The sequence below is a fragment of the Salvelinus alpinus genome, chromosome 16, assembly GCF_045679555.1.
Source record: "Salvelinus alpinus chromosome 16, SLU_Salpinus.1, whole genome shotgun sequence".
Lineage (NCBI taxonomy): Eukaryota > Metazoa > Chordata > Actinopteri > Salmoniformes > Salmonidae > Salvelinus > Salvelinus alpinus.
In genome coordinates this window covers 37,494,879-37,516,426 of record NC_092101.1, presented here as the reverse complement: position 1 = coordinate 37,516,426, position 21,548 = coordinate 37,494,879, and the positions used below count along the sequence as shown (strand labels likewise).

Here is a 21,548-nt window from a genome sequence, read left to right as displayed (position 1 = left end):
TGAGTGAGTGATTGAGAGAGAGAGAGAGAGAGGGGGGAGGGTGGGTGAGTGAGTGATTGAGAGAGGGGGGGGTGAGTGAGTGAGAGAGAGGGGGGGGTGAGTGAGTGATTGAGAGGGAGAGAGGGGGGGGGTGGGTGGGTGAGTGAGTGATTGAGAGAGAGAGGGGGGGGAGGGGGGGGAGTGAGTGATTGAGAGAGAGGGAGGGGGGGTGAGTGAGTGAGTGAGAGAGAGGTGTGGGGGGTGAGTGAGTGATTGAGAGGGAGAGAGGGGGGGGGTGGGTGAGTGATTGAGAGAGAGAGAGGGGGTGAGTGAGTGAGTGAGAGGGAGAGGGGGGGGGTGAGTGATTGAGAGAGAGAGAGGGGGGGTGGTGAGTGAGTGATTGAGAGAGAGAGAGGGGGGGGGTGAGTGAGTGATTGAGAGAGAGAGAGGGGGGGTGAGTGAGTGATTGAGAGAGGGGGGGTGAGTGAGTGAGTGAGTGAGAGAGAGAGGGGGGGGGGTGAGTGAGTGAGTGAGTGATTGAGAGAGAGAGAGGGGGGGGGTGAGTGAGTGAGTGATTGAGAGAGAGAGGGGGGGGGTGAGTGAGTGAGTGATTGAGAGTGAGAGAGAGAAAGAGAGAGAGAGAAGCCCACACACACTACCGTTCAAAAGTTTGGGGTCACTTAGAAATGTCCTTGTTTTTGAAAGAAAAGCACATTTTTTTGTCCATTAAAATAAGATCAAATTGATCAGAAATACAGTGTAGACGTGAAGGGTGAAGGGAGTAGTACACAGTGTTGTACGAGATCTTCAGTTTCTTGCCAATTTCTCTCAAGGAATAGCCTTAATTTCTCAGAACAAGAATAGACTGACGAGTTTCAGAAGAAAGGTCTTTGATTCTGGCCATTTTGAGACTGTAATCGAACCCACAAATACTGATGCTCCAGATACTCAACTAGTCTAAAGAAGGCCAGTTTTATTGCTTCTTTAATCAGTACAACAGTTTTCAGCTGTGCTAACATAATTGCAAAAGGGTTTTCTAATGATTAATTTGCCTTTTAAAATTATAAACTTGGATTAGCTAACACAACGTGCCATTGGAACACAGGAGTGATGGTTGCTGATAATGGTCCTCTGTACGCCTATGTAGATATTCCATTAAAAATCAGCTGTTTCCAGCTACAATAGTCACTTACAACATTAACAATGTCTACACTGTATTTCTGATGGACAACATTAACAATGTCTACACTGTATTTCTGATGGACAACATTAACAATGTCTACACTGTATTTCTGATGGACAACATTAACAATGTCTACACTGTATTTCTGATGGACAACATTAACAATGTCTACACTGTATTTCTGATGGACAACATTAACAATGTCTACACTGTATTTCTGATGGACAACATTAACAATGTCTACACTGTATTTCTGATGGACAACATTAACAATGTCTACACTGTATTTCTGATGGACAACATTAACAATGTCTACACTGTATTTCTGATGGACAACATTAACAATGTCTACACTGTATTTCTGATGGACAACATTAACAATGTCTACACTGTATTTCTGATGGACAACATTAACAATGTCTACACTGTATTTCTGATGGACAACATTAACAATGTCTACACTGTATTTCTGATGGACAACATTAACAATGTCTACACTGTATTTCTGATGGACAACATTAACAATGTCTACACTGTATTTCTGATGGACAACATTAACAATGTCTACACTGTATTTCTGATGGACAACATTAACAATGTCTACACTGTATTTCTGATGGACAACATTAACAATGTCTACACTGTATTTCTGATGGACAACATTAACAATGTCTACACTGTATTTCTGATGGACAACATTAACAATGTCTACACTGTATTTCTGATGGACAACATTAACAATGTCTACACTGTATTTCTGATGGACAACATTAACAATGTCTACACTGTATTTCTGATGGACAACATTAACAATGTCTACACTGTATTTCTGATGGACAACATTAACAATGTCTACACTGTATTTCTGATGGACAAAAAATGTGCTTTTCTTTCAAAAACAAGGACATTTCTAGGTGACCTCAAACGTTTGAACGATAGTGTACAAGAGAAACACACACACACGTGCATGTGTGTGCCGTGTAGGTCTTTTATGTGTGTGTGTGGGTTTAAGGTGTTTCCAGTCTTTCTCACTTTGGCATGGCAGAGTTGTCAGAGTGTCTGTGGAGACTGTCGCCGGGCCTGGCAGCAGCATGCACCACCTCGTGTTCTGGTGAAATTGACTGTAACCATGTTTACTCTGCTGCTGTATCCTGATCACATGGTCAGGGTAAAATAAAGGTTGGCCCAGCCACCTGACTCACTCTAGGCCCTGTCTCAGTCTGGCCCTTCCTGCCTGTGTCTGTGTCTGTCTCTGTGTCTGTGTGTGCCTCTGTGTGTGTGTGTGCCTCTGTGTGTGTGTGTGTCCTGTAGATATGTTGTAACGTGTATGTAAAAGATTGTTACATGCAGGTCTAGAGTTCAGAGGCAGGATGAATGGGTGAGTTTATACAGCCAGAGAGGTGTGAGAGGGAAGAAATTAGACTGCCCACAGTTACTCTAAAAACACGTTCTTATTTCAATTCTAATCACTCTCACTCTCACTTACAAGTTTTGCATCTGACATATTCATAGGTCAAACAATTATAAATATGTTCAGATATATTAAGATAAAGACAGATAAACCATTTTCAGACTTGAAACTATTGCTGGTTTTGTTGAGGAAGAATTAGCATGGGCTGCAGTATCTGATGTGAATCACTTCAGAGAGTGAGTAGGTACAGGAGTGTCTGGATGACTTCATTCATGTTTTGGGCACTCGGCAGACATCATCATCCTTCCAGACACAGCCTCATCCACTTATGGTGGTGTTTGTGTCTCTGTGTGTGTGTGTTTGTGTGTGTGTGTGCGTGCGTGCATGAGTGTGTGCATGTATGCATGACTGAATGAGTGAATGAGAGGTTATGGAGGGGTTATGACTAATCTGTTACATTAACTCTAATCGTTTCATTTGTAAGCTCCCGATTCCACATTCACCGAGCATGACTTCCCGTCAAAGGATTTAAGACTAAAGAATTAGCTAATACGCATGACTAAATGTGAAATCATATACAGAATTAGGATGTTAATTTGAGCCAGTTTGCTACAGCAGCAAAATAATCCTGCAGCAACAGGAAATGTTCATTATTATGTGGATTATAATTAATTGATTTTTTTTAGGGGTTGATGCATTTTTCATCTGAAATTTCAAAGTGGACATTTTTAATTTCAGAAGCCTTTTTGAACCTCAAATACACTACAAGGAACTACAAGGAAAGTTCCCCTGCAACAGGGTGATCAAATTAATATCCTAAATCTGTATCGCTGTGTTGGCAAAAAATGACTTCCCGTTAGCATTGAGTTTCTGGGGGCATAATGTCTCAAACCTCAGTCGTGTGTAGTGAAGGTCTGCTGAGTCAAAGTGAAACTGAACACTCCCGCCACATAGGTCAGTCTGTGTGTAACTGATGTGCCAACCTGCCACATAGGTCAGTCTGTGTGTAACTGATGTGCCAACCTGCCACGTAGGTCAGTCTGTGTGTAACTGATGTGCCAACCTGCCACGTAGGTCAGTCTGTGTGTAACTGATGTGCCAACCTGCCACGTAGGTCAGTCTGTGTGTAACTGATGTGCCAACCTGCCACGTAGGTCAGTCTGTGTGTAACTGATGTGCCAACCTGCCACGTAGGTCAGTCTGTGTGTAACTGATGTGCCAACCTGCCACGTAGGTCAGTCTGTGTGTAACTGATGTGCCAACCTGCCACGTAGGTCAGTCTGTGTGTAACTGATGTGCCAACCTGCCACGTAGGTCAGTCTGTGTGTAACTGATGTGCCTACCTGCCACGTAGGTCAGTCTGTGTGTAACTGATGTGCCAACCTGCCACGTAGGTCAGTCTGTGTGTAACTGATGTGCCAACCTGCCACGTAGGTCAGTCTGTGTGTAACTGATGTGCCAACCTGCCACGTAGGTCATTCTGTGTGTAACTGATGTGCCAACCTGCCACGTAGGTCAGTCTGTGTGTAACTGATGTGCCAACCTGCCACGTAGGTCAGTCTGTGTGTAACTGATGTGCCAACCTGCCACGTAGGTCAGTCTGTGTGTAACTGATGTGCCAACCTGCCACGTAGGTCAGTCTGTGTGTAACTGATGTGCCAACCTGCCACGTAGGTCAGTCTGTGTGTAACTGATGTGCCAACCTGCCACGTAGGTCAGTCTGTGTGTAACTGATGTGCCAACCTGCCACGTAGGTCAGTCTGTGTGTAACTGATGTGCCAACCTGCCACGTAGGTCAGTCTGTGTGTAACTGATGTGCCAACCTGCCACGTAGGTCAGTCTGTGTGTAACTGATGTGCCAACCTGCCACGTAGGTCAGTCTGTGTGTAACTGATGTGCCAACCTGCCACGTAGGTCAGTCTGTGTGTAACTGATGTGCCAACCTGCCACGTAGGTCAGTCTGTGTGTAACTGATGTGCCAACTCGCCACGTAGGTCAGTCTGTATGTAACTGATGTGCCAACCTGCAACGTAGGTCAGTCTGTGTGTAACTGATGTGCCAACTCGCCACGTAGGTCAGTCTGTGTGTAACTGATGTGCCAACTCGCCACGTAGGTCAGTCTGTGTGTAACTGATGTGCCAACTCGCCACGTAGGTCAGTCTGTGTGTAACTGATGTGCCAACTCGCCACGTAGGTCAGTCTGTGTGTAACTGATGTGCCAACTCGCCACGTAGGTCAGTCTGTGTGTAACTGATGTGCCAACTCGCCACGTAGGTCAGTCTGTGTGTAACTGATGTGCCAACTCGCCACGTAGGTCAGTCTGTGTGTAACTGATGTGCCAACTCGCCACGTAGGTCAGTCTGTGTGTAACTGATGTGCCAACTCTGCCACGTAGGTCAGTCTGTGTGTAACTGATGTGCCAACCTGCCACGTAGGTCAGTCTGTGTGTAACTGATGTGCCAACCTGCCACGTAGGTCAGTCTGTGTGTAACTGATGTGCCAACCTGCCACGTAGGTCAGTCTGTGTGTAACTGATGTGCCAACCTGCCACGTAGGTCAGTCTGTGTGTAACTGATGTGCCAACCTGCCACGTAGGTCAGTCTGTGTGTAACTGATGTGCCAACCTGCCACGTAGGTCAGTCTGTGTGTAACTGATGTGCCAACCTGCCACGTAGGTCAGTCTGTGTGTAACTGATGTGCCAACCTGCCACGTAGGTCAGTCTGTGTGTAACTGATGTGCCAACCTGCCACGTAGGTCAGTCTGTGTGTAACTGATGTGCCAACCTGCCACGTAGGTGCGGCCCAGTGAGTGGTAGTGGTCTGTATGTTTAACCCCCTATTATTATATCTGGGTAGTTTTACAGAGATAAGAGTGTGTATGTGAAACTCTCTCTCTCTCTCTCTCTCTCTTGGTCTCTCTATCCCTTTCCCTCCCCCATTTCTCTACCCCTCCTCTCTATCTCTCTCTCTCTCTCTCTCTCTCTCTCTCTCTCTCTCTCTCTCTCTCTCTATTGGTCTCTATCCCTTTCCCTCCCCCATTTCTCTACCCCCCCTCCTCTCTCTCTCTCTCTCCCTCTCTCTCTCTTGGTCTCTCTATCCCTTTCCCTCCCCCATTTCTCTACCCCCCCTCCTCTTTCTCTCTCTCTCTCTCCCTCTCTCTCTCTCTCTCTCTCTCTCTCTCTCTCTCTCTCTCTCTCTCTCTCTCTCTCTCTCTCTCTCTCTCTCTCTCTTGGTCTCTCTATCCCTTTCCCTCCCCCATTTCTCTACCCCCCCCTCTCTCTCTCTCTCTCTTCACTGGCCTCTCTCTCCCTCTCTCTCTCTCTCTATTGGTCTCTCTATCCCTTTCCCTCCCCCATTTCTCTACCCCTTCTCTCTCTCTCTCTCTCTCTCTCTCTCTCTCCTCTCTCTGTGTCTCTCTCTCTCTCTCTCTCTCTCTCTCTCTCTGTGTCTCTGTGTCTCTGTCTCTCTCAATTCAATTAGATTTTCAAAGGTGCTTTATTAGCATGGGAAACATGAAATAAACAATCACAAATCACTCTCTCCCTCTCATCAGTCTAATATCCCAGTCATGGAGGAGGGATACAGAATTGACCTGGACTACATCACGGAGCGCATCATCACCTTATCCTTCCCTCAGGCATGCCCAGACCAGACCTACCTCCAGAACCTGCGTGACATCACACAGATGCTCAAATCCAAACATGGCCACAACTACATGGTGAGGAATGGAGGGGCTATAGACCACTAAAAGTGGTAGAGTCTGGCCCATAATTGATCTACACACCCATCCTCATCATTGTCTTCCTCATCTCCCTCTTCCCTCCCTCAGTAGTTAATGAGCTATAGAAAAAATTGTCTAAAATGTTTATTTTATTTCCCAAGGTGATCAACCTCTCAGAGAAGAATGATAGCCTGACCCAGATGAACCCCAAGGTGAAATGAATACTGTAGCTATTGCCTCTGTGTGTACTACTCAAGACCACTGAGCTAAAGACTAGCTTGGGGAGCTAACAAAAGCCTTCAGATCTCAAGAAAGGTTATTAATCAAGGTTACTGTATGCGTGCGTGCGTGTGTGTGTGTGTGTTTTGTCTCAGGTGTTGGACACGGGCTGGCTAGAGCTGCTGGCCCCGTCCATGGAACAGATGTGTGGTGTGTGTAAGACCATGGATAACTGGCTCCACTCACACACACAGCATGTTCTGGTCATGCACTGTCGGGTAGGAATCACACACACACAGACACACAAAGAAAAAGTAAACACACATATTATTATTAACATGGTAACACTTTTTTTGGATAGTGCTCTACAGACTATCTACTAACCCTAACCCCTAACACTAACACAAACCCTAACTCCTAAGCCTAAAATACAGTTTTTACAATTGAGGCAAAATATCCTCACTTCTCAGAAGTTTTGCTGGTTTACTATTCTTATGAGGACTTCTAGTACTCCCAAGTATAGTAAAACACACACACACACACACACACACACACACACACACACACACACACACACACACACACACACACACACACACACACACACACACACACACACACAGGCTTATTAGACACACCCAACATTTCTACCTCTCCTTGCTCTTCTTTTGACCTCCTGACCTGTGTCTTGGCTCCGGCCCCTACAGGGTGGTCAAGGCAGAGTCGGGGTGATGGTGGCCTCCTACATCCACTTCAGCAGCATATCAGCAAGGTAACACTGATGTTAACAATATCATTTTTACTGAAACGTATCCAGGGGAAGCTAGCCTTAACTTCAGGGATGGGAATGTAAGGATTATGGGCACTGGCCAGCCAGGCTAGTAGTCCGCTATTTCTAAAGTCCGGTTAACATTTGGGTAAAAAAATCTATGCCTTGAAATGTTTGAAAAGGCAAAATGTCACTGGCCTGGCAAGCCCCTTCACTCTGGGAGACCTGAAGGCTACATCCTGTATCCTGAAAACATATTTACCAGCCTTCTAGTTTACCTATTTCTGATCAACTTTTCCCATCACCGAAGGCAAATCTATAATCCGGAATACTTTACTAGTCATTACGGGTTATAAAATGTGTGAATATAAACGTTTATATTAAACTTTTCACAAGTGTACTGAATTTTCTCCGTATCTCTCTAAATGTGCGTTGCCATCTGGGATCAAGTGGTAATCTTGTGTGGAAACTACTATGGAGTATGGGGATTAGGGGTGAGCTTCGAATATGTGGATTTAAATGTTCATTTTATCATAGTTCACACATTGTACTGTACTTACTGGTAAGGCATTCCGTATTATAGATTTGCCTTCTGTGACTGAGAAAGTTTTTGGGAAATAGGTCAACCAGAGGGCTGGTGAATATGTTTTCGGGATATGAGATATAGCCTTCATCAATGGGAGCCTCATGTGTACAGATCTCCCGGAGCGACGATGCTATGGCCTGGCAGGCTAGTTTTGCAAAAGAAATTCTAGCCCAGTCTAAAAAGTACAAGCCTCAAACATTCCTGGCATATCTTGCATTTGTCTCCTCTTTGAACAAAGACAGTGTCCTGGATAAGCCTACATATCAGAAGAGAAGAAGATACCTTTCTATGGTTATCAGGATCAGTTTTCCAAATAAACATGATTGATTACCCATCTAGCTATCCAAATCCTGAAAGGAAAGAGTAGCCTTGTAGAATTAACGTAGGGTAAAGTACAGTGCTAAAGATACAGTAAAAGCAATACTAAAACTGTATGCTAATACTATACTAAAGCTACAGATGTAGGATCTTCATTTGAGACAATTTGCTACAGCAGGAAAATAATCCCGCAGCACCAGGAAATGCAAATTATTATGTGGATTATAATTAACAGACATTTTTGTAGGGATTTATACATTTTTTGTAAGTAAAAATCAAGTCTGAAATTTCAAAGTGGAAATTACAAACTTTAGAAGGCTTTTTAAACCTAAAATACACTACAAGTTTTGCATTGCAGGAAAGTTCTCCTGCAACAGGGTGATCAAACTAAGATCCTACATCTGTACAGTATCTCCTCAGAAATGCAGAGAGAGGAGCGTTTATTACAAACATGGCTTGTATTGTTTCTAATGTAATGTTTCATATGAAAGAAAACCAGCGACACAGTTATACTGTATAATAGCTTGAAAAGGATCGGGGTCTGTATTCATAAAGCGTCTCAGAGTAGGAGTGCTGGTCCAGGATCAGTTTTGCCTTGTAGATTATAATGAATGGACAGGGGGCCTGAACCTAGTTCAGCACTCCTACTACGCTGTATGAATACGGGCTCTGATGGACAGTCATTCAGTCAGTACGAGACAAAGGGCAGGAAAGTTGATTACGGAGACTTTGAAATGTATACTGTTACCAACCATTGTATAGATTTTGGGCAGGGATCATGTTGCCAGGGGTTACCTGTGTAAAGGGGAGGGGTTAACTTAACCCATGTAGAACAAAATCAAATCAGATTTTATTGGTCACGTACACAGTTTAGCAGGTGTTATGGCAGTTGCAGTGAAATGCTTATATTCATAGTTCCTATCAATCAATGCAGTAAATGTCAAACAAGCACACAATAATCAAAATTAAAAGATTATCACAAATTTAGTTCAGCAGAAGATACTATATATAAATATACTGAACAAAAATATAAACTCAACATGTAAAGTGTTGGTCCCATGGATGGAATAATAGATCCCAGAAATGTTCAAAATTCACAAAAAGTTTATTTCTCTCAAATTTTGTGCACAAATTTGTTTACATTCTTGTTAGTGAGCATTTCTCCTTTTCCAAGATAATCCATCCACCTGACAAGTGTGGCATTATCAAGAAGCTGATTTAAACATTATAATCATTACACATGTGCACATTGTGCTGGGGACAATGAAAGGCCACTCTAAAATGTGCAGTTTTGTCACACAACAAAATGCCACAGATGTCTCAAGTTTTGAAGGAGCATGCAATTGGCATGCTGACTGCAGGAATGTCCACCAGAGCTGTTGCCAGATAAATGAATGTTCATTTCTCTATCATAAGCCACCTACAACGTCGTTTTAACGAATTTGGCAGTACGTCCACCAAGTCTCACAACCGCAGACCATGTCTGAGACCAGCCACCCGTACAGCTGATGAAAATGTGGGTTTGCACAACTGAAGAATTTCTGCGCAAACTGTCAGAAACTGTCTCAGAGAAGCTCATCTGCATGATCGTCGTCCTCACCAGGGTCTTGACCTGACTGCAGTTCGGCATCTTAACTGATATCAGTTGGTAAATTCTCACCTTTGATGGCCACTGGCACGCTGCAGAAGTGTGCTCTTCGTGGATGAATCCTGGTTTCAACTGTACTGGGCAGATGACAGACAGCGTGTGTGGCATCATGTGGGAAAGCGGTTTGCTGATGTCATTGTTGTGAACAGAGTGCCCCATGGTGGAGGTGGGGTTATGGTATGAGCACGCATAAGCTACGGACAACGAACACAATTGCATTTTATCAATGGCAATTTGAATGCACAGAGATACCGTGACGAGATTCTGAGGCCCATTGTCTTGTCATTCATCCGCAGCCATCAACTCATGTTTCAGCATGATAATGCACGGCCCCATGTCACAAGGATCTGTACACAATTCCTGGAAGCTGAAAATGTCCCAGTTCTTCCATGGCCTGCATACTCACCAGACATGTCACCCATAGAGCATGTTTGGGATGCTCTGGATCGACGTATACAACAGCATGTTCCAGTTCCCACCAATATCCAGCAACTTCACACAGCCATTGAAGAGGAGTGGAAGAGGAGATGTGTCCCGCTGCATGAGGCAAATGGTCACACCAGATACTGACGGGTTTTCTGATCCATGCCCCTACCTTTTTTTTAAGGTATCTGTGACCAACAAATGCATATCTGTATTCCGTCATGTGAAATCCATAGATTAGGGTTTAATGAATTAATTTCAATTGACTGATTTCCTTATATAAACTGTAACTCAGTAAAACCTTTGAAATTGATTAATGTTGTGTTTATATTTTTGTTCAGTGTAGTGTGTAGACATTATTAAAGTGATCAGTGTTCAATGATTATGTACATAAGGCATCATTCCCTAAGGTGCCGGGTAGAGTACCCAGTGGTACTCGGCTAGGGGCAGAGTAGGATACTGGACAGGGGGTAGAGTACTGTGCAGAGACCGTTTAGTGGTGGCTGTTTATCAGTCTCTCGGTCCCAGCTTTGATGCACCTGTACTGTCTCCGCCTTCTAGATGGAAGTGGGGTGCACAGGCCGTGTTTTGGGTGGCTGAGGTCCTTGATTAACTTCTTGGCCTTCCTGTAACACCAGGTACTGTAGATGTCCTGGAGGGCAGGCAGTGTGGCCCCGATGGTGCGTTGGGCTGACCGCACCACCCTCTGGAGAGCCCTGTGGTTGCAGACGGTGCAATTGCTGTACCAGGGGGTGATACAGCCCAACCAGATGCTCTCAATGGTGCATCTGTAGAAGTTTGTGAGGGTCTTAGGGGCCAAGCCAAATTATTGCGCCTTCTTCACCACACTGTTGGTGTGAAGGGAACATTTCAGTTTCCAAAGTGATGTGCACACCGAGAAACTTGAAGCTTTTGACCCTCTCCACTGCGGCCTCTGCTGACATCGAGGGAAAGATTATTTTCCTGTCACCACTCTGCCAAGGCACTCACCTCCTCACCTTCTCTATGTAGGCTGTCTCATCAATGTTGGTAATCAGGCCTACCACTTGTGCCGTCAGCAAACTTGATGATTGTGTTGGAGAAGTACGTGGTCATGCAGTCATGGGTGAACAGGGAGTAAAGGAGGATGCTGAGCACGCACCCATGTAGGGACCGCGTGTTCGGGATCAGCGTGGCGGAGGTGTCGTTTCCTAACTTCACCACCTGGGGTCGGCCCTTCATGAAGTCCAGGATCCAGTTGCACAGGGAGGGGTTCAGACCTGAGATTGGAAGCACATAGTACTTTTGAGTGGCGGGGGTACATGTCGCCGGCTGTCTGTTGTTTCTTCGAAGCAGGGGAAGAAGTTATTTAGCTTGTCCGGAAGCGAGGTGTCGGTGTCTGTGACGTGTCTGGCTTTTTTTTTTTTGAGACGTGTTTGTCTGGAGTCCCTGCCACATGCGTCTCATGTCTGAGCTGTTTTATAGCGACTCCACTGTCTCTGTACTAACGTTTTGCCTCTTTGATTGCCTTACGGAGGTCATAGCTGGTCTGTTTGTACATGTCAATGTTCCCAGTCACCTTGCCATGGTTAAATGGGATGGTTCGCGCTTTCAGTTTTGCACAAATGCTGCAATTAAGTTTGGATTTAGTTCTAATCGTCACAGTAAGAACAACGTTCCCCATGCACTTCCTGATGAACCCAGTCTGTAATGATGACGCCGTGAGTCAAGAAGCAGGTGCAGGTAAAACGTTTAATGAAAACAACAAACATGAAACAAGACAGCGTAACAGAAGCGAGGTAATATGAACACAGGTGCAATACCAACTGAGGAATGAACAAAAGGAAGGGACCTATAAAGGGGAGGTAATGAGGTCCAGGTGTGAATCATAACGATGAGTGCCAGGTGTGCGCAATGATGATTGCCAGGACCGGTAGTTAGTATTCTGGCGACGATGGCATGCCGGAGGGGATGAGCAGGAGTAGACATGACACAGTCATCAAGTCACTGTATACTTCGATATTATTCCCAGAGGCGACCCGAAACATATCCCAGTCCACGTGATCAAAACAATCTTGAAACATAGATTCCAATTGGTGAGACCAACGTTGAACAGTCATTACCCCGGGTGCTTCCGGATTTAGTTTCTGTTTATTGGCGGGGAGGAGCAGGATGGAGGTGTGGTCAGATGGAGGGCCTTGTAGTCATCCCGGAAGGGAGAGTGGCAATGGTTAAAAATGTTCACGCAGGAAAGGAGATGTGTTGATAGAATTTTGGGAGTGTTTTCCTCAGATGTCCTTTATTAAAGTCCCCAGCTACAATAAATATAGCCTCAGGATATGCAGTTTCCAGTTTGTGTAAAGTCAAGTGTAGTTCCTTGAGAGCCGTCGTCGCTGTGTCGGCTTGTGGGGGAATGTACAAAACAGTGACTATAACCAAAGAATTTCTGGTCCAATTTCTGGTGAGTGACTGCCAATCTAATGTCCCAAAGCTATTTTTAGCTGCAGGTAATAGTACTAGAAACGTTCTGAGCAAATAATGCAAGAAATAACAACAACAAAATCAAAATTCTGCCAAGTTGGCTAGGAGCTAGAAACAGGGCGACTGTGTCTGTCGGCGCCATGCTACATACATATAGAATATACTGTAGATGCCTATATAACATGTAGGTATGTACAGTGCCTTCATAAAGTATTCATACCCTTTGGCTTATTCTACATTGTTGTGTTACAGCCTGAATTCAAAATGTATTAAATTGATTGTTTTCTCACCCGTCTACACACAATATCCCATAATGATAAAGTGAACACATGTTTTTAGAAATTTTTGCAAACTTATTGAAAATGAAATACAGAAATATATAATTTACATAAGTATTCACACCCCTAAATCAATACATGTTAGAATCAATTTTGGCAGCAATTAAAGATGTACATTTTTATGGGTATGACTCTAAGAGCTTTGTACACCTGGATTGTACAATATTTGCGCATTATTCTTTTAAAGGTTATTCAAGCTCTGTAAAGTTGGTTGTTGATCATTGCTAGACAGATATTTTGATAGATAGATTTTCAAGCCAATTTAAGTCAAAACTTTACCTAGGCCACTCAGGAACATTCAATGTCATCTTAGTAAGCAACTCCAGTGTATATTTGGCCTTCTGTTTTAGATTATTATCCTGTTGAAAGGGGAATTTTTCTCCCAGTCTCTGTTTGAAAGCAGACTGAAACAGGTTTTCCACAAAGATTTTGTGTGTGCTTAGCTCTATTCCATTTATTTTATCCTAAAAATACCCCCCTAGTCCTTGCTGATGACAAGCATATCCATAACATGATGCAGCCACCACCATGCTTGAAAATATGAAGAGTTGTACTCGGTGATGTGTTGTGTTGGACATAAAGTTAATTTATTTGCCAAATTTTTTGCAGTTTTACTTTAGTCCCTTATTGCAAACAGGATGTATATTCTGTACAGATTTCCTTCTTTACACTCTGTCAATTAGGTTAGTATTGTGGTATATCTACAATGTTGTTGATACATCCTCAGTTTTCTCCCATCACAGCCATTAAACTCTGTAACTGTTTTAAAGTCGCCATTGGCCTCATGGTGAAAAAAAATACAAAAGAGCGGTTGGTTTTTTCTTTGTATTATCTTTTACCAGACCTATTGTGTTATATTCTCCTGCATTCCTTTCACATTTCCACAAACTTCAAAGTGTTTCCTTTCAAATGGTACCAAGAATATGCATATCCTTGCTTCCGGGCCTGAGCTACAGGCAGTTAGATTTGGGTATGTCATTTTAGGCAAAAATGGAAAAGAAGGGGCAGATCCTTTTAAATCATCACAGAAAGATGAACAAATGGCATCAACCTAGTCTCTAGGCCATGCTGAGTTCAAGGAGATGCCCCACTTGACCGTAGCTCGCTTGATCTGACCGCAGCGACCGTGCAAATAGTAAGCCCGGAATGAAGCCTGACTAGTAGTGATTTAATGCTTTGGACAAATTGCGGCCTCTGCGTCACACAGAGACACGCCGTTTTCGATGGGCTCATCGAAAGTTTAGGGTGGATAAGCCACAGAGTTATTCTAGCTGCGTGCACCGGTTCATGTAGTCTGAAACATATGAGATGTATGTCTAAGGATAAAACGGCTTCATGCTCTAACTCTGCTTCTGTGCAGGCAATTTTCAAAATGCCTTTTGCCACGTGTTCAGGGTCATCTGTACCTCTACAGATATCAACATGAAAAGATTGAATGGTCCCCTTCATATCCTAAAGGGGAAGTATGAGCTTTACCATCAAATAGGGCTGAAATCCCAAAATGTGCAGGTTTAAATCATCACAGAAAGGGAAACAAATGGCATCAACCTAGTCTCTAGGCCGTGCCGAGTTCAAGGAGATGCCCCCATCTACCAATAGGTGCCCTTCTTTGCGAGGCATTAAAAAACCTCTGGTTTTTGTGGTTGAATCTGTGTTTGAAATTCACTGCTTGACTGAGGGACCTTAGAGTTAAATGTATGTGTGGGGTACAGAGATGAGGTAGTCATTCAAATTCATGTTAAACACTATTATTGCACACACAGTCCATGCAACTTATTATGTGACTTGTTATGCAGATTTTTACTCCTGAACTTATTTAGGCTTGTTATAACAAAGGGGTTGAGTACTTATTGACTTAAGACATTTCAGCTTTTCATTTTGAAGTAATTTGTAAATAATTTGAAAAACACAATTCCACTTTGACATTATGGGGCATTGTGTGTAGGCCAGTAACAAAATAAATGTACATTTAATCCATTTTAAATCCAGCCTGTAACACAACAAAATGTGGAAAAAGTCAAGGGTTTTGAATGCTTTCTGAAGGCACTGTAGCTATCATATAATATTAAATACACTTTATAAATCCCACAAGAAAAATGTGGCTTTGTCACCAGCAGACAGAGCAACAACAAACACTTACTTACATCAGAGACACAGAGACGGGCCACTGCTGGCTGATAAAACAAGCACAACTCATGGCTTCCTCAGAAGCCCGTCAAACCATTCATCTATAGAGCCTTTGGAATCTTTAGTTCAATATCAACAGACGATTTTTTTGCTGTGATGAAATATTGTTGTGCAATACTTCCTGTCATTATCTGATACATCTCTACAGTATATCATCTGAGTTACTTTCTGTTTGTAATTCTGTCCTCTGACATATGTGTGAGGCTTTGTGTCCTCCTAGGACCAGAGTTGACTTTAATGTATGTGTCCCAAAATGGCACCCTATTCCCTACATCAGGGATGGGCAACTCCAGTCCTCGGGGGCCTGATTGGTGTCACACTTTTGCCAAAGCCCCAGCTAACACACCTGACTCCGATAATCAACTAATCATGATCTTCAGTTTAGAATGCAATTAGATGAATCAGCTGTGCTTTGCTAAGGATGAAGAAAAAGTGTGTTGTCCCTGAGGACTGGAGTTAATCATCCCTGCCCTACATAGTGCACTACTTCTGATCAGAGCCCTATGGGCCTTGGTCAAAAGTAGTGCACTATATAAGGAATAATGGTGCACCATTTGAGACGCAACCCTGTGTGTCCTCCTCAGCCCAGAGTTCACTTTAGAGTGTCAGTAATGTCACTGAGAGATAATGGAAGGGTCACACAAGGTGGGAAGAACAATTGCAGGAAAGGGGAAGTGTTTATTTCCAGTGTGTGCATGCTTTTTGTGAGTGAGTGTGTGTGGGTTTTTGTGTGTGTGTTTGTGTAGGTGTGTGTGTGTTCCCCCGTTGTTGTCAGCTGACTCTCTGTAGTGATTGTTAAATGGTGATAACATTCCTCCTGACTCTGTGTCAGCGTCCCTATCTCTACCCCAGTGTGTGCGTGTGCGTGCGTGCGTGTGTATGTGTATGGATATAGCTAGAATAGAGAAAGGAGCGCAGTATGGTGTGTTGTAACTTTAATGGGTTACAGAGTTACTGTTTAAGTTAATTCATCGAGCTCTATCTAAAGATATTTGTAATTGTATTAGAATTTGTGTGTTGGAGATTGAGAGAACTACATACATATTTTGTACTGGTTAGTATTGAATTAGGCTTTTGACTGCAAGTTCCAGAATGCCTTGCGACAGGAAGTAGAGAGCGAACGCGCTAGTTAAGTGCATTTGACAGGTGATTAGATCGTTATTCTATAACTATCTTCAAAGTAATGACTCGGGACGTCGGGTTTGATATGAAAGCTGTTTTTAGTAATAATACTTGTTCACGTTACATTTACAAACTTTAGACTCTACAGAACAATGCATAATGAGTTGCTAGCACAAAGGAGTCAAAATAATCACCTGTCTCAATACAGGAGTGTATTGGTTCACTGCTGTGGTGTCGGAATATGTGTCTGTCTCTCTCTAAGTGCAGTTCTGTCTGTATGTGTGTGTTTGTGTGTGTGTGTCTCTCAGTGCAGACAAATCAAATCAAATGTTTTTGGTCACATGTAGTGTAGACTTTACCATGAAATGCTTACTTACCAGCCATTTCCCAACAATGCAGAGTTAAAAAGTAAGAAAAAATTGCTCAAGTAAAAAAGGAAAAAGTAACACAATAAAATAACAATATTGAGGCAATATACAAGTAGTACCGGTGCCAAGTCAATGTGCAGGGGTATGAGGTAGTTGAGATAATTTAGGTAATATGTACATTTAGGTAGGGGTAAAAGTGACTAGGCAATCCGGATAGATAATAAAAAGAATAGCAACAGCGTATGTGAAGAGTGTGAAAGTGTGTCTATGTTCGAGTGTTTGTGTGGCATTAATATGCATGTGTGTGTGTGTGTGTGTGTGTGTGTTTTGCATGTGGGAGTATATGTATAGTATGTGTGATTGTGTGGGTAGAGTCCTCTGAGTGTGCATAGAGCAGGTGCAAGAGAGTCAGTGAAAATAAAAAGTGGGTCAATGCAAATAGTCAGGGTAGCCATCTGATTAACTGTTCAGCAGTCTTTTGGCTTGGGGCTAGAAGCTGTTAAGGAGTCTTTTGTTCCCAGACTTGGAGCTCCGGTACCGTTGCCGTGAGGAAGCAGAGAGAACAGTCTATGACTTGGGTGGCTGGAGTCTTGACAGTTTTTAGGGCCTTCCTCTGACACCGCCTGGTATAGAGGTCCTGGATGGCAGGGAGCTCGGCGCCAGTGATTTACTCAGCCGTACGCACTACCCTCTATATCGCTTTACGGTCGGATGCCAAGCAGTTGTCATACCAAATGGGGATGCAGCCAGTCAAGATGCTCTTAGTGGTGCTGCTGTAGAACTGTAGGATCTGAGGGCTCATGCCAAATCTTTTCAGCCTCCTGAGGGGGAAGAGGCGTTGTCGTGCCCTCTTCACAACTGTGTTGGTGTGTGTGGACCATGATAGGTACTTAGTGATGTGGACACCGAGGACCTTGAAGTTATCGACCCACTCCACTACAGCCCTGTCAATGTGAATGGGAGCGTGCTCTCCCCTCTGTTTCCTGTAGTCCACGATCAGCTCCTTTGTCTTTCTGACGTTGAGGGAGAGGTTGTTGTCCTGCCACCACACTGCCAGGTTTTTGACCTCCTCCCTATAGGCTGTCTCATCGCCATGGGTGATCAGTCCTACCACTGTCGTGTTGTCTGCAAACTTAATGATGGTGTTGGAGTCATGCGCGGCCACGCAGTCGTGGGTGAACAAGGAGTACAGGAGGGGACTAAGTGCACACCCCGAGGGGCCTACGTGTTGAGGGTCAGCGTGGCGGATGTGTTGTTGCCTACCCTCATCACCTGGGGGCGGCCCATTAGGAAGTCCAGGATCTAGTTGCAGAGGGTAGTGTTCAGTCCCAGGGTCTTTAGCTTAGTGATGAGCATGGAGGGCACTATTGTGTTGAACTCTGAGCTGTAGACAGTGAACAGCATTCATTTACGAGATCTTCAGTTTCTTGCCAATTTCTCACATGGAATAGCCTTTATTTCACAGAACAAGAATATACAAGTATATTCTTGTTTCTGGCCATTTTGAGCCTATAATTGAAACCACAAATGCGGATGCTCCAGATACTCAATTAGTCAAAAGAAGGCCAGTTTTATTGGTTCTCTAATTAGCACAACAGTTTTCAGCTGTGCTAACATAACTGCAAAAGTGTTTTCTAATGATCAATTAGCCTTTTAAAATGATAAACTTGGATTAGCTAACACAAGGTGCCATTGGAACACAGGAGTGATGGTTACTGATAATGGGCCTCTGTACGCCCTGTTTGTCCAGGGTGTCTGGGATGATGGTGTTGATGTGAGCCATGACCAGTCTTTCATAGCATTTCATGGCTACAGATGTGAATGCTACAGGGCGATAGTCATTGAGACAGGTTACCTTGGCATTCTTGAGCACAGTGACTATGGTGATCTGTTTGAAACATGTAGGTATTACAGACTCAGTCAGGGAGAGGTGGAAAATGTCAGTGAAGACACTTGGCAGCTGGTCAGTGCATGCTCTGAGTATGAGTCCTTGTAATTCAACTGGCTTTGCGGCCTTGTGAGTGTTTCAAGGTCTTACTCACATCGGCTACGAAGAGCGTGATCACACAGTCGTCCAGAACAACTGGTGCTCTCATGCATGGTTCAGTGTTGCTAGCCTTGAAGCGAGCATCGAAGGCATTTAGCTTGTCTGGTAGGCTCGCTTCACTGGGCAGCTCGCGGCTGGTTTTCCCTTTATAATCCATGATAGTTCGCAAACCCTGCCTCATCCGACGAGCGTCAGAGCCGGTGTAGTAGGATTCAATCTTAGTTCTGATTTGACACTTTGCCTTTTTTACGTTTCGTCGGAGCGCATAGCAGGATTTTTTATAAGCGTTTGTGTTACACTCCTTGAAAGCGGCATATCTAGCCTTTAGCTCATTGCGGATGTTGCCTGTATTCCATGGCTTCTGGTTGGGATATGTACTTATGTACTGTGGGGATGACGTCGTCCAATCACTTATTAATGAAGCCAGTGTGTCACGGCCGATGCTGGAAGAAGACCAAGGTGCAGCGTGTTGAGCGTACATTTTCTTTTATTTGTTAAAATGTCGCCAACAAAACAATAAATAACAAAAACGACCGTGAAGCTTGGGCATAAGTGCCACTAACAAAGTCAACTTCCCACAACGAAAGGAGGAAAAAGGGCTACCTAAGTATGGTTCCCAATCAGAGACAATGATAGACAGCTGTCCCTGATTGAGAACCATACCCGGCCAAAACATAGAAATAAAGAAACATAGAATGCCCACCCCAAATCACACCCTGACCAAACCAAATAGAGACATAAAAAGCCTCTCTAAGGTTAGGGCGTGACACAGTGACTGATGTTGTAAACTCCTCAATGCCATCAGATGAATCCCGGGAACATATTCCAGTCTGTGCTAGTGAAACAGTCCTGTAGATTAGACTTGTCTGAATGTGTGTGTCTCCCTCAGTGCTGACCTGCATCTGAATGTGTGTGTGTGTCTCCTTCAGTGCAGGCCTGGGTCTAGACTGAATGTGTGTCACTGCATTGAAAGCAGAGTTTCTGGGTGAAATTGGATATGCTATATTCCATGATATTTGAGGTGCACGGTCGTGGGTCGGAATTTCCCATGCGAGTGTGTGGATTCCTGCACACTCCCGCTTATCCCGAAACACTTGCGTGATATGGGAATTTCTGGGATAGTAAATAACCAATTATGCAATAAGAAGTGTCTGGACATTTCCAGGCTGTATAAGTCATGGAAATTCGCAACTGCTGCAAGCGCGTGACACTTCTTCATGTGTTGGAAGAGAAGCCCAGTGAAAAGAAGCCAACTCTACTTCTAATTTTTCAGATTTTCAGGTTCTGTAACATTTATAATCATGATTTTTTTTTCAAAATCTAGAGATAATTATTTATCTATAACTTGAGGGGTTTTCTGGTCATTTTGATACAGTGCCTTCGGAAAGTATTCAGACCTCTTGACTTTTTCCAAATTTTGTTAGGTTACAGCCTTATTCTAAAATTGATTAAATTGAATGTGTTCCTCATCAATCTACACACAATACCCCAAAATGACAAAACAAAAACAGGTTACTAGAAATGTTTGATAATTGAGAAAAAAATAAGAAAATATCACAAGTTTTCAGACCCTTTACTCAGTACATTGTTGAAGCACCTTTAGCAGCGATTATAGCCTAGAGTCTTCTTCTCTATGACGCTACAAGCTTGGCAGACCTGTATTTGTGGAGTTTCTCCCATTCTTCTCTGCATATCCTCTCAAGCTCTGTCAGTTTCGATGGCGAGCGTTAATGCACAGCTATTTTCAGGTCTCTCCAGAGATGTTCAATCAGGTTCAAGTCTGTGCTCTGGCTGGGCTACTCAAGGACATTCAGAGACTTGTCCCAAAGCCACTCCTGTGTTGTCTTGGCTGTGTGCTTAGGGTCATTGTCCTGTTGTAAGCTGAACCTTCGCCCCAGTCTGAGGTACCAAGCGCTCTGTAGCAGGTTTTTATCAAGGATCTCTCTGTACTTTGCTCCGTTCATCTTTGCCTCGATCCTGTCTGGTCTCCCAGTCCCTGCCACTGACAAACATCCCCACAGCATGATGCTGCCACCACCATGCTTCACCGTAGGGATGGTGCGAGGTTTCCTCCAGACATGACGCTTGGCATTACGGCCAAAGAGTTCAATCTTGGTTTCATCAGACCAGAGAATCTTGTTTCTCATGGTCTGAGAGTCTTTCGGTACCTTTTGGCAAACTCCAGGCGGGCTGTCATGTACCTTTTACTGAGGAGTGGCTTCCATTTGGTCACTCTACCATAAAGGCCTGATTGGTGGAGGGCTGCAGAGATGGTTGTCCTTCTGGAAGGTTCTCCCATATCCACAGAGAAACTCTAGAGCTCTGCTAGAGTGACCACCTCCCTGAACAAGACCCTTCTCCCCCGATTGCTCAGTTTAGCCGTGCAGCCAGTTCTAGGAAGAGTCTTGGTGGTTCCAAACTTCTTCCATTTAAGAATGATGGAGGCCACTGTGTTCTTGGGGACCTTCAATGCTGCAGACATTTTTTGGTACCCTTACCGAGATCTGTTCCTCGACACAATCCTGTCTCGGAACTCTACGGACAATTCCTTCGACCTCATAGCTTGGTTTTTGCTCTGACTTGCACTGTCAACTGTGGGAACTTATATAGACAGGTGTGTGCCTTTCCAAATCATGAACAATCAATTGCATTTACCACAGGTGGACTCCAATCAAGTTGTAGAAACATCTCAAGGATGATCAATGGAAACAGGATGCACCTGAGCTCATAGCAAAAGGTCTGAATACTTATGTAAGGAATTATTTAGAA

General features: G+C 43.9%; 1 protein-coding gene across 2 annotated transcripts in view; it reads left to right on the top strand.

Moving 5' to 3' along the window:
* Nucleotides 1–21,548, top strand: part of tns3.2 (tensin 3, tandem duplicate 2) — a 103,641-nt gene that overhangs the window by 2,445 nt on the left and 79,648 nt on the right. Inside the window, exons 2-5 of one of the 2 annotated variants that reach the window (XM_071346103.1) lie at nucleotides 6,127–6,291; nucleotides 6,456–6,506; nucleotides 6,669–6,791; nucleotides 7,221–7,285. In XM_071346103.1, coding sequence (XP_071202204.1) covers nucleotides 6,142–6,291; nucleotides 6,456–6,506; nucleotides 6,669–6,791; nucleotides 7,221–7,285 — 389 coding nt within the window. In that variant the 5' untranslated portion in view covers nucleotides 6,127–6,141. Of the gene's footprint in view, nucleotides 1–6,126; nucleotides 6,292–6,455; nucleotides 6,507–6,668; nucleotides 6,792–7,220; nucleotides 7,286–21,548 lie in introns of those variants that run through there. The other variant, XM_071346104.1, reaches the window with a different exon arrangement.